Source organism: Drosophila navojoa, chromosome 3 (genome assembly GCF_054131105.1).
Source record: "Drosophila navojoa isolate 15081-1374.11 chromosome 3, UAZ_NAV_1.0, whole genome shotgun sequence".
Taxonomy (NCBI): domain Eukaryota; kingdom Metazoa; phylum Arthropoda; class Insecta; order Diptera; family Drosophilidae; genus Drosophila; species Drosophila navojoa.
In genome coordinates, this window is record NC_142891.1 from 4,603,984 (window position 1) to 4,617,810 (window position 13,827).

At 36.1% G+C, this 13,827-nt stretch overlaps 1 protein-coding gene across 1 annotated transcript; it reads right to left on the reverse strand.

The window, feature by feature from the left end:
• Positions 1-367: 367 nt before the first annotated feature.
• On the reverse strand, positions 368-1,308 carry LOC115562719 (uncharacterized). The gene has a single exon (XM_030384717.2). It carries the CDS (start codon positions 1,061-1,063, stop codon positions 629-631), a length of 435 nt encoding a protein of 144 aa, XP_030240577.1. The 5' UTR covers positions 1,064-1,308; the 3' UTR covers positions 368-628.
• Between the last annotated feature and the right edge of the window lie 12,519 nt (positions 1,309-13,827).

Genomic DNA, 13,827 nt, shown 5'->3' on the forward strand with positions numbered 1-13,827 from the left:
GCCGTCCCGCACCGTCCGGTAATTGCCAACGAACAAAATGCCTTTGCTTTCTGCTCTGTGCAATTTTCCCATTTGCAGTGTTTAATGGAAAAATCAAGCCATCAGTTTTTCACTGTGCTTATGTTTTCCCAGCTGCAGCATCTTCTTCTTATACTACCCATTCACTCTGCTAATTGCAACAACAATTGCAACAAACTGAATCTGATGGCAACAACTAGGCCATAGTCATCGAGTGTGAGTGTGAGCGATAGAGAGAGAGAGAGAGAGAGCAAGAGTCTGAGTGAGAGAGTGATAGATAGCGCTGGCACGCCCCCTTCGGGCGTTTGGATAACAAGCTGGGTGCAAATTTTACAAATTATAATCGTCATTTGTCATGATGCTGGAACTCAACAAGGACACAGACTCGGACTCGGACTTGGTCGACAGCCCAGGCCCAGGCCTTCACCCACATCGTATTTTTATTGACACATTGAAATGACAAGGGACACGAAAACAGACACAGCGCACAACAGAGAGAAACATAGAGAGAGAGAGAGAGAGAGAGAAAGAACTAGAGCGACTGCTACTGCAGTAAACTGAATTAGCAATTCAGTTAAAATCCATTTTTCTGGCTCATAGTCAAGGCAAGTCAGGCACGTCGTCGGCAACGCACACCAAAGATTTCCATGCCGGGCCGACATTTTTGCAGCGTATCGAACAGCATGCCGCCAAATGCATCGCGCATTGTTATGCTTAGATCCTCGATATGGCCGATGTCACAGTACGCCATCAGTCCGCTGCCCAGCAGCATTTCGCAAGGTGTTCCGGCGACCAGGCGCGGCTCGTAACGGTAAACAGCGACGCAGAGCCGCAACTGCTGACGTTGCAACAGCAGCGGTATCATCGCTCTCCAATTAACCTGCGTCATATCCAAGTCATCCTCCTCGAGCAGTTGCTGCTGCTGCTGCTGCTGCTCTTCAAACAACAGCTCCAGTTCATTGTAGCCCAAGGGCTGCAGGTGAGAGCCAGGCCACAGGCAGCTCAGCAGCAAGAGCTTCAGCCAAACTAACTGCATTTTATACATAGCTCTGTATATGCTGTATGTATGTGTATGTATTTTGTAATTGAACTTATTTTTATTTCGTATTCTTTATGTTTTCTTTGCAGTAATTAATATCGCGTTTGCTCGCATCGAAGCTTCCAAACAAACTGTGCACTACGACCTACGTGACTTAACGTGCCCAAGTCGTAAGTCTTATAAAGTCGGTCAGAATTCGATTGCTGGCGTTTCGTCGGGCATGAGGATTGCTTATAATCAATGCAGCTTGCGTCAACTCAGCTTTGTAGCGTCAAATTCGAGTTCGAACTCGAACTGCTCTTGATAATTGCGTCTCAGAGTCGAGCTCGATAAGTAGCTGACGACATAGACAAAGCCGTGTACAGAGTGTTTGAAATATTACTATAGATTGAGTATAACGAAAGCAAACAAACTATATGGCTTAAGAACGTACAAATGAATAAAGATTGAATAAAATAAATATTTTATATGTCTAAACTGTATTAAAAAGCGGAAAATTATGTCGCGTGTGTGTGAATGATGAATGATAATAGACTGTCAATTTTCTGTGCTTCAAAGAAGAGTAGAGAGAGGAGAGAATAAGGCATAGAGTAGAAGAGAGTAGATAAGTAAATTGGAGAAGTGAAGCAGTATTAGAAAGATAATATTTTTTATTGAAATAATTTAAAATATTGCAAAGAAAAGTTATAAATTAATATTTTCCACAACAACAAAAATATATAAAAAAAATTATTAAATAAATTATAAAATAAATATATAAACTATTAAAAAAATATATAAAAAAATTTTAATATTCATATAATATACATTGAATCCAAAACTAATAAAAACTTTAATCATGTAAAATTTATATATATAAATACTATAGCTCACATAAATAAATCAAATTCAATTTTAATTAATTAATTTCCAGTATTTTTTTTTTAACATAAGTAAGAGCATTTAGTTGTCGCATTCGTAGTCGTATTTTTTTAAAGCTAACTTAAAAAGTTGTTGAAATGCAATTTGATGATTCATTAACTCAGTAGACTTTGTTTGTATGCAAGAATAAAATATATATAAATCCGACACTCTAAATATGCATTGCAACGAATGCGAATGTTTAATGCTTAACTTGGTTTTAATTTCTAGCTGGCAAACATGGTACGTGACTTGCAAACGGTTTCGAGTGCAGCACATGCTATGGCAAAAGTTCTATTGCACTAAAGCTCCATAAAGCTCGATTTAACAGAGGAATTTAGAAAATTTAATGGCATTTTGAGCAAACAAAAGAAATTGAATAAATATGTTTAATGCTATTTTTATTAAATTTGAAATTGATGATAAAACTTCAAAATGCATTTAAAAATTTATAGGTTCAAGATAATAATATATTATAATATTCAAGATAATATATTTATGCGAGAGAGTGAAAGCGAAATTTAGACTGTTTTATATGCAGCTATTGTGAAATTATTAAATAATAATAGATACACATAATTTTTGAGGAGAAACGAACCATATACATACATTTAGGTATTTTATTAGAATTAGTAATACCTACATAGTTAGTAAACTGTTCAAATGAACAAACTCAACAGTTCATTTTCATGAACCCATTCATCAAATTTATGCAGCAGCAATTCCAAAAATATATTTTAGTACAAAATATATTTGATTTTATTTTTAAAAACATTTTCCCATAGACAAATTTTATTATAAATTGATATTAAAGTGCATTCAATTATCCATTTAATATCGCTTCATTTTTGATTCAGCAAGAAATCTATAAATTGGAATTTCTGCAACTGAAAATGAACGTGAATAATTGAGCAGCAAAAATCATGATCGATAGCCAGACATGTGAATTTTAATATGTAAATATATATGTATGTATATGTATATAGATATTAAATTATTTCGGACAAATTATGTTTTTGTGTATTCTGCGTTGTTGTTTTCGAATAGAATTCATTTTTATTTTTGTCGACGCCAGCAACAGCTGCAAAATAATATTTGCATAGATTTTTATGCCCGACCCATAAATCGCTGGCAAAAAGTCAAACTAATAAATGTCGAAAGGACATGCAGAGACGCATTACACAACTAATTGGGCCTTTTGGAGGGCATACGCAGGGACTAGACGGGACACGGGATGCACAGTTCGGGTTACAGGATTCGGCTGCAGCTGTTGCCCGAAAACGGGGTGAAACGTGCCAAACCAAACAAAAAACTGAGCTCCACGCTGATAGCGGGACGACTAAAAAATACCCTACATCGCATAGATGTATAGCGATTCTTTTTTTTGTAAGCTTCCTAACTTTTTATTGGTCAAAAAGCAGATGAATCGTGCTAGATATCAAATTTCTTTAGTTTGACATGCTAGAGTAAAGGATGATGTATAGCAGAACTATATAAAATATATGCATTTTTTTTTGTTTTCAAACCTTTATCTATTCTCTCTTTCACCTGTTACATGACTAGACACAAAACCTTTACATCCATTTTTTTTACACATTTATTTATAGACTAACGAAAAAAAGTATGCATAGAAATGATATGTAAAAAGCAGACGTATATTTAAATTATAATTTTTTAATAATAATAAAACAAGCAAAGCTGCAAATTCAGCTGCGGTTGCAGAACCAAAAAAAAAAAAAAGAAGAAGCGGGCGGCACTTGGACTATGAGCAGTGGGCTGTGGGTTTACTGGAGCGCTACGTGGTATACGCTACCATCCACAAAATGGCGTTGCGGCCATTTGCCATTTGCCATTCGCCGTTGGCCGGAAACAAATTACAGCAAACAATTTAAAAAATGTTTGCAAACAACACGAACAAACAGGGAACAACAAAAGCAGCAGCAGCGGCAACAACAACAACAACAACGGCAACAAAACTGGAACTACACACAAAAAGGACCAGCAGACAGACGGAAACGTTATCTAGGCAATGGAAGAGACAAACGAACAGACGGAGAGAAGGAGGGGGGGACAAAGGGACAGCCAGACAGACAGTCGGATATACTATGGAACACTTGGCCAAACAGCAGCGCCCAAGATAAAAAAGTCCTTTCAGTGCCAGAGACGATGTCCTGGAACTAGTTCCTGCCACTGCTCCCGGTCTCCTCTCACGCTCCACTCGCCCTCCCGCTACTTCTCCTTCCGTTTAACCTTTTCGTTTCACTTAGTTAAGCAAAAAATGAAATTTTTATTGCCAAAATGCATAAATGAATAGAAAATAGTTACACAAACCAAAACAGGGCCAAAATCCACAGCCGCCACAGCAGCCACACAGTTCAGTCTGAGGAGTCGAGTTGGCCAGGACAGGCACACACACACAGACAGGCATGGACACACACGTGCAGTGGACTCTTTGATTTTTTTTTGTTTTGTTTGCGCTGCCCTGTGCGCTATTTTTAGAGAGACTCTCAAAGCGTGCTACGTGCCACACCTAAGCAAAATGTTAACCTCAGCAGTAAATCTGAGCTCGTCTAATAACTTGGGCTGCTTGTTTGCTTTTCATAATTTTATAATACCCTAACATGAGGTAGCATGGCGTGGACATCAATTTTGGGACTTTTGAGAGATTTAGTAGGAAACTCTTTGGAATTTCACCTTACATACTATTACCCATATATATATATGTAATTTTATTATATATAGCATTCGAGTGATCCAAAGAAATAAAGAAAATGAAATAAAGAAATAAAGAGATAATATATATAGACAATAGAAATATACATATTAATAAGGTATAGATTTATTTCAGTTGGAAATATTGTAAATATTAATAGATAGTTAGCTTATTATGTACGTATCTCATAGGCAGATAGAAAATAAATTTAGAGAGCATCGAAAAATAATTTTTAAAAATTTGATATTCAAAATATAAATGGGTTTTATATAGTAGTTGGGTAGATTGTAATGTGTTGCGTATGTAGAAAAATACTTTATAAGAAGCATTGGTAGGGTATATACAAAAGAAGTATACATATATATTGGTCTTAGATAAGATACATTAGCAAACATATAGATTTCTTACATTTGTAAAAGCTTTATACTAAATATGTAGATAGCTAATAGAAAGATTAAGTATAGATCAAGTGAATAGATTTTTTAAGAGACCATATATATACTAATAAAGAATATATAGAGTACTCATACACAACTTCTATACACATAGAGCATTCACCTGTCATATTCAGTAGCCAAGTTTCCTCAGCTAGTTATGGCTGCTTGTTTCACCTCGTTTGTGAACTCTGCCAATTTTTTCGTTCCCATTTTTTCTGTGTTTCTTCTTTCGGGCCTGCAATGATTTAGACATTAGATGTGGGAGTGGCAAAAGCAAAAGGCAAATTGAGCAACACAGCATAGCCTTCAATCAGTAAGGCAAAGTACTTGCAACACTTTGCTGCCCGGCCCCCCCTTGCCGCTCTCACACCCTTCCGCTTTCAGCTGAGACACATGCGTAACTTTTTGCAACATTTCAATTAACAAATAATAAACAAGCTGGCAACAAAAAGCGCCTAAAAACACTCAAAACTTGCACTAAAAAATAGGAAATAAAGAGGCAAGCACAAAAACTTGTTTCGTAAGCAAATCAGAAAGTCATCAGAGTGCCAAAAATAGGCAAATGTTTCGAAGCCAATTTGCATCTGGGCCGATGGGGAGACGCCTCTGCCAAGGGAAAGTTCAACGAGCCTGCATTCGCACATTGCCTGTGCACTTTAAAAGTAATTTATCCTTTTACGATACCCTGCAATCAGGCTTAGTGAAGGGTGTAATAATGTGCATACGCATGTAAGTGCAAGTGAGCAGTGAATATGTCCAAGATTTGTAGCTTAAAAGTACTTGGTAACCTTTATAAGCAATTACTTTACCTTCTATTTGAATGACTTGTACTGCAGTCGATAAGTATCGATAACAGAATGCAGATGCAAGAGAAACTAAGAGCTAGTCAGGTATTTTTCTTTATATACACGTATCTTTCTCTCTCCCTCTTTCGCTCTTAACGGTCTTTCTTCAGTTTTTCTCGCTTTCAATCTCTTTATCTCTCCTTTTTTTGAAAATAATATGTAGATCCTCCCATCTCACACTCTATCTTTCTCCCTCTCACTCCACATCTATTTCTTCCTCCTACCGCTCTCTACCTTGCCATCCCTTTACCACATATCATATACATATCTAATTCCTAGAGCTATTCAAAGCTATCTGCTAGTCGCTCTCTCCTCATTAACTAGTCTTTTTTCGTCCATTTCCCAGGACTCAACATGCCATTTGCATAAAACTTGCATGTGCCTCAAGTCCCGTTGGCATAAAATCCACTTTGTTGGTAGCATCAAAAATTGCAACTGTCTTCTGTAGTTATTTTTGCTGTTTTTCTTGTTTTTGCTGTTGTTGTTGTTGTTGTTGTTTGGGTGCCTGGTTGTTGTTGGCATTGTTAATTGCAGCGCTGCTTACGGGTAAGTTTTCAATAATGTGGAAAGCTTGTAGCGAGAAAATTCCTTTTGTGCATCAATCTCTAATGACTTTCCTTTGTTCCGCCCCGAAAAAAAAAGTATAAGAAACTAAAGCGAGTCTCGAGGAAGATGTTAAGAAAATGTGTCAATTTGAGAACTTACTTAGCCAAAGTGCTAGCCAAGTTAGCTTGTAAATATATGCTTAACGCTTCACATTGAGCGGATGAGCCGCACTTGAGTGAAAGTTCCATTGAACCACCAAGCCCATTGGACAGCCCCATGCAACAGAATGGATGAGTGGACGGAGAAAAGTAAGTGAAAGTGGAAGTGGGAAGGGCGAAAAGGGAACAAAGAACTTTACAGCTGCTCGACACTATTTACAAGTGCTGGTAATTAGACGATGGAGTTCAGGCAGACCCCTGCTGCCTATGGCCATAATTAGCTTGTAATGATCATATTATGCCCTTGCCTTGCCATCCCATTCACGTTCAGTTCAATTGCCGATAGATAGCAGCTCCCTGCATTAATTAACGGCCCAGTGCACACCCTATGCGCACTCAATCGTGGTTAAATTCCGTTTGGCTATAAGCAAATAAATCTGAATGCAGCAATCAAGACGGTAATTAATGTATGGCTGGACATGCGGAACTCTGCATGCCCTACGCATTGAATGCCCTACCTAACCGATTGTAGAGCTGAATGAAGTACAAATAAAGCGAAGCTTTAAAGATACTGTGAGACTGTATTTACTGATTGACTGATTGATCGATTGAGTGAGTAAGCAAATAAGGTAACTTTCATATCAGGCACTTTAGATACCCTACAAAGATTGTGATAATTGTAAAGATAACATATAGGTTATCAGGGAATATCCCTGACTGACTGATTGATTGATTGATTGACTGACTGACTGAGGGTTTAACTAGGACTAAGAATAAGCATTGAACATAAAAACCAACTATGATTGATAGATTAGCTAAGAATATATTTAATGAATTGATGGATTTTTTCACTGAGTGATTGATTGAGTAGTATAAGCAATAAAATTAAATTCTAAAAATTCGAGGATTGAATGATTGATTGGTTAGTTAATGAATAGTAAACAAAATCTGACTATCTAGTAAAAATAAATAAGTAATTTTTATAGACTAGTTTATTTAATTGATTGACAAAATTATTGATTGAAGACAAATGTACAAGGAAAGTAGCTATGCCTGTCTGCTATGTCTATAAAAAACTAAAGGGTATTATATACACATCTGAACGCAGGATGTTTGCAGCCGAAGCCTAACTCAACTCAACGTTAACAGCTTACTCAACGCATGGGCAAGTATCGGCTTCAAGCACTTCTGGGTAACACACACGTTCACACATATATGTATATATATGTACATATATATATATATATATATATATATATGTTGGCAAACAAGTGCAGAGCTGCATATCGATATTTGTTTACGTTGCGCGTGAATGAGCCAATGAATGATTGGAAAACTGTGAATGATTGAAGGCTTTTGTCTGAGCATAATTTAATTAAACAAATCAAAGCAGCGGATGTGTTTGTATATTTCTGTCTGTGGGCGTGCGTGCATGTATGTTTGCCTGGGGTGTCAAATGGGTGTTATTTATGCACATTCTGGGAGTGAAACGAGTATATTGGTTTACACGAACTTCAAGTATTTACAAAATTTAATTTTATATATCCATAAGGACTCTCTCTCCCGCTCTTTCTCTCTCTCTCTCAATTTAATTAAACCTATAAATTATATATACATATATATAAATATATATGTATATGTATGTATGCCGCCTGAGTGGCGAGCATGATATAATCACTTACTTCCGACTTCAGCATCCTTAATTGCTTTTTTTCTCCTGTTAATTGAAAATGTGTTCAGCGAATGCGAACAAATAGCTGAGGGCAGGGCTGCGCCCATTCAGAGCTTTAAATAATTAACAGGTCTTCGCAGGCTTCCGCATTGTTGTTAACATATCTACATACACATGAGAGCATATACATATATCTGATTGTAATTGTTTATACACGTGCCGCTGCTTTTGTATTTAATTTATTTGCGAATTTGTGCTTTGAAAATTCTACATATACATAGGTAAACATACGCTTTGTCCGCCATTTCGGCGACAATGCCTCGCATTAAGTCAAATATATTCATAAACGCGTTTTAAATTATAGCATTTTGTTGTTTTTCTTTTGGGGAAAATAGCTGAAAGTGCGAAAAATTATTTAAAAATAATTATCATATTTTATGGCACGTTTATGATAATTGAAAGAGTTATATGATTTATATTGAAATATCATTTGCATGCGTATTAACACATTCGATTATTTATGGCATATTTTAAATGCTTAATGTAATGCATTTTAAATTTATTGCTTAGTGTCTGTTTTTGTTTTAAGCTATATATATTTTTTTTCTATTGCATTCCAGTCTGAATAATCTTTATTGTTACATTTTTAGTAACAAAAACAATTTGAATAGTTTAAACGGAATTTGAACAATTTTTCCATAAGCTCAAATTTTGCATATTTTATGATTAGCTCTTAACACGAAAAGGTTAAATGTAGCATTTGCATAACCATGTAACACCAAGCGAAAGTAACGGGAGTGCACAATGTGAAGATTCCTGTTCTGGGTAGCTGCTTAACATGATTAATAGCTTATATAACTATAACTATGAGGCTCATATGAATTATAAAAATCTAGAATAAATTTCTATCGAAATTTTTAAAATTGATCGATAATTTATATCTAATTTGAGAAATAATTCACACAAACAAACTTACAAAAATGAACTCATATTCTGTTAATAATTTCCTTATGTAAGGACATTTGTTAACTTATCGATAGCTTATCGATATGCAATTGGCAAGGCAATAATAAAATCTATGAAAGTTGGCTTCCAATTTCAGTTTGCTACCTTCCCCTCTTAGAACTAAACCAATATACCCATTTAATTCACTTCTCATAGAATTCAGTATGTAAAATATTGCTGATATATAAACAATTTCAGTTATTTGCACTTTATTTAGATTACCATATGTACTAACCATTGAAGAGCCTTGAAACTGACTTTGCATTAATCACAAGTAAGTATTAAAATTCATGAAAATGTTTGCAATGCACCAAAACCGCAAAAATTGCAAATGCCAAATGCCAAATAGGAAATGTGAAATGCATTGCGATAATTTTTGCTTTGGCGTTAGTCGACTGAACGGCAAAACCTTTAAAATGAGTGTTAAATATTAAATGTGAAATGCAAAAACAATGCCATTTACAACATTTTATGCAACCTAATGGCCGTCACATTCCAAAATGACGCTGCGTCCGGAGACAAAATGGCGAATGCAACGGGAAACGGGCAGCGAGCAGCGGGCAGCGAACGAGCGTGACCTTGTACAAAAATGGCAAGGCAATAATAAATGGTTCTTCTTCTGCCAGCAACACATGCTGAGCGAATCTTCAGAGCGCGCCACCCAAAACAAAAAGAGGAAGAAGAAAACCTGAAACCTGTAAACAGGATGTCAAGAAAACAGGGTGCTAAAGCTGATAAGCAGCATAATTGGCTTCGGCTTAGCTCAAGTGCCTGAAGTGTAAGGTGCGAAATCAATAAGATGAGCATATCATCTGAGAGAAAGAGAGAGAGAGAGAGAGAGAGAGAGAGAGAGAGAGAGAGAGAGAGAGAGAGAGAAGGAGTGAGAGAGAGAAATATCTATATAAGTATTTATATAAGTATGTATGGATTTTTAATCAACTAAGTTAACATTAGTTGCACGCAAATATCAACTCTGTCATTATGTCAATAAATCTGTAAATAGCTCTTTATCAATTAAGAATAATATGCCCTCTGCTAACTTACACTCTGCTTCAAGTTCGAGTTCAAGTTCAAGGTCGCCAGCTCTTCTTCTACACTTCGAACCGGGTATATTAAATTACTTATACTGCGTATTGTACCTCATATATATGAATTCAAGTTCATGCGATTTACACAGCAATATAAATTATCGAGAATAGATTTTTTTAAAAGGAAATGATTTCTTTTATTTCTCGTGATTTTCGATTTATTGGGGTACAAATTATCGAGATGCGACTGTGTATCAAATATATATGTATTTTAAAATACATATACATATATTTATATTATAAATATACAAGTTAGTGCTAAATTATATATTAATATATACAAATATATTACATTCTTCTAAATTATTATTATTCATATTCTCTAAATAAATTTCACATTTCTGCTACCAAATTTTCACACTTTCCTGTAGCACATATAGTTTATCTATTCTCTATTATCTATTATCTATACAACCCTCTAACATCCACCTTTCAGCTCTAGGATATATAAATGCGAAATTGGCTTAAATTGACAGTTCGAATTGCAATTGAACAGTCGCAAGACGCAAGGAAGTTCAATAGAAAAGAGAGGAAAAAACAAATGAAAAATCATTCGGAAACTCTGCACTATTTTGACATGCTGTGTGCTTTAAAACTTTGACGCGTCGATTTTTCAGCTCTAGAAAAATCTCCGGAAAAATCAGAAAACTATTTGCGACTTATCGCCGAAAAAAAGATGGGCCATTGAATAAATATCAAAGCAAATGGTCATAAATATTTCTGATCGGCTTTTCATGTTCATCTCTTTTTTTTCTATTCTATTCTATTCCTTTTTTTTTTTTTTGTGTTTTGGGGCCACAATATTTTTTTATGGTACTTTTGCACATGGCGCAACAAACCGAAAAAAAGAAAGAAAGAGAATGATTATTTTTAGAGAGATGCAAGCGAGACACGTTAAAATCATTTATGCCGCTTAAAAAGCCACAAATGTCGGCTGGTATCCCGGCTTCCCAGTTGCCCAGCTGCCCGGCTGACAGCTGAGCAATGTGGATTTTTCTGTTGTTTCGCTTTTTGTTTTGCAAAAGGGATTTGCACGGCTGTAAAGCGAACGCTGAAAAGTGCGAGCAACAATACTCGTATATAACGCATACGCCGCGTATTCTTTTTTACGACGATAGAAAACGCGACGCGAGCAGCTTTACGATGCCCGCATCATTTGATTTTATTGCAAATGGTGCGAAGAGCAACTCGCAAGTGCAAAAAAAAAAATAAAAAACAAAATGAAGCAAGAGAAACCAAAAAGCAAAAATCATAAAGCAAATCAAAATGGAGAAAAAAATAAAAAGAGTTGTTTAGCTTTGAGATTGTTGGGCTAGAGAACACTCTCTTTGTATGCCAAAATAAGATATAAATCATGTCTCTTATCTTTAAGTTTATTTAATATATATTTTTAGTATAAATGGCATATCTAAAAGGAACTAATGTAAAAAAATTTCAATTTCAATAACTGTAGTGCAATAGATCTATCGATTCCGTCCTTTAACTCTTAATTTCTACATCTTAATGTCGAATATACTTTATAAAGTATATCTAGATATTTATCGTCTATGCAGAGCATACAAAGTAAATCAATTTTCGATTGTTCCGTGTCACGCGGTTCGGTTTCGGTGGCGTATGAGCAATGCGAACGTTGGCCCTGTCCTTGAGCCAGTTGCGCGGCCATTTGTTTGTGATTAATGCGTTGATTGCAACAATGGCGCGAATGCAGCGATGCGCAGCACGTCAAATGCAAATAACCGGCGGCCTGAATATAATCAAATCGAAAATGGCAACAACAACATCAAAGTTGACGACAGCGACGGAAGCTGCGACAGCGAGTGAAACAAAACACAGAGCCGAGCGCCCCAGGGCTGACTGCTGATGCAAGGAGGCAAAGGACGCTGAGGATGTGTGTGCCAAGGCCAGACGAATATCAATTAAATTATGGAAGGTGCAAAGCTCTTCAATTGCTGCAACTGCCACCTGCGTCTGCTACCCGAAGGCTTAACAAATATTCGCATGTTTTTCGATTTTATTGACATTTTCTATTTGCCACCGGACAGGACTTGGCAAAGGACATGGCATGGCGGCCAGGCAGCCGAAACAGACGGAACATAAAAACCAAATTCGACAGGTTATTTCTATTTCTGACAAAATATTGCAGACTTTCGCATATCACATTGCGAGAGGGCGGACATATACGTATGTATATTCGGAAAATGGGTTTTGGGAAGCGCATTTTCAGTTGCGTCCACGAAAGTATTTTCATACTTTGACTTTATATTGAAAAACAAAGCAAAGAGTGCAAATAGTGAAATAGAGAGAGAGAGAGAGAAAAGAGAGAGAGACCAAGTAAGAGAGAAGGTATAGTCGGTCAGGAGGAGGACTTGGAGGAAGAAGGGAGACAGAAATATACGTGCCTATGGTAATCCTTTACGGGAACAAGGAACGCCAAGTAAAGGGAGAGAACCCGAAAGAGAGAGAAATACAATAAATAACTAGCGTGACAGATTACTAGCAAATATAAAGTGTATGGAAGATGGAGAAAGAAGGAGAGAGAGAGCGAGAGAGAGAGATAGAGAAGCAAGCAATTATACAAGTTGAGAGAGAGAGATGATAAAAGTGAAAGAAAAAGGTAGAGAGAGAGAGATTATGCATTGTGTAGCAAAGTAAAATTAGCAGACGAAGGAAGATGGAAACATATAATATATGTATATAAAAGCAATTACCTGCGGAAATAAGAAAAACGAGTGAGTAAAACCGGAGAGACAGACAGAGACGAGAATAAAAATAGCGTGACAAAGTAACAGTGTAGCAAGAAAAAAGTGCAAAAATATAGTTGGATGGAATAATACAAGTCGGAGCTGAGAGGAAGAGAAACAGAGAGAGATAGAGAGGGAGGTACTAATATAAATCGGGACTGAGACTTGTAAATAAGAAGTCGTGAGGGAAAGAGAAGAGAGTAACGTGAATAAGAGAAGACGAACAGAAAAGTGAAGAGCGAGAGTTCCGTGATATACGAATTTCTTTAGGAGGCGACCAAAGCAATGAAGAGTAGTGAGAGAAGCAGAGAATTGAAGAGAAGGTCCACTGTGTTGACATAGCCGGAGATTAAAAGCGCAGAATAGCGTTCACAAAAGGCAATAAGAAAAGCAATGAACGCGTTTCATATACAAATATATAGAAATGTATTTATGTGTACTCAAGACTGTAAATACATTTGATGTAATAAAAGAATTTACTTACAAGTGCCATCTTTTAATTGTGTTCCCATACGCATTATAAATAAAAAACTAAATATAAATAAATAAGCCTCTTTCTCATCTTGTATTTGACTTAAATTCACAGATTTTTTTTAGCACAACATTTATAAGATCATTTCTAAATATTCCACTTAATTATTTGAAATATTTTAATCAAAACACCA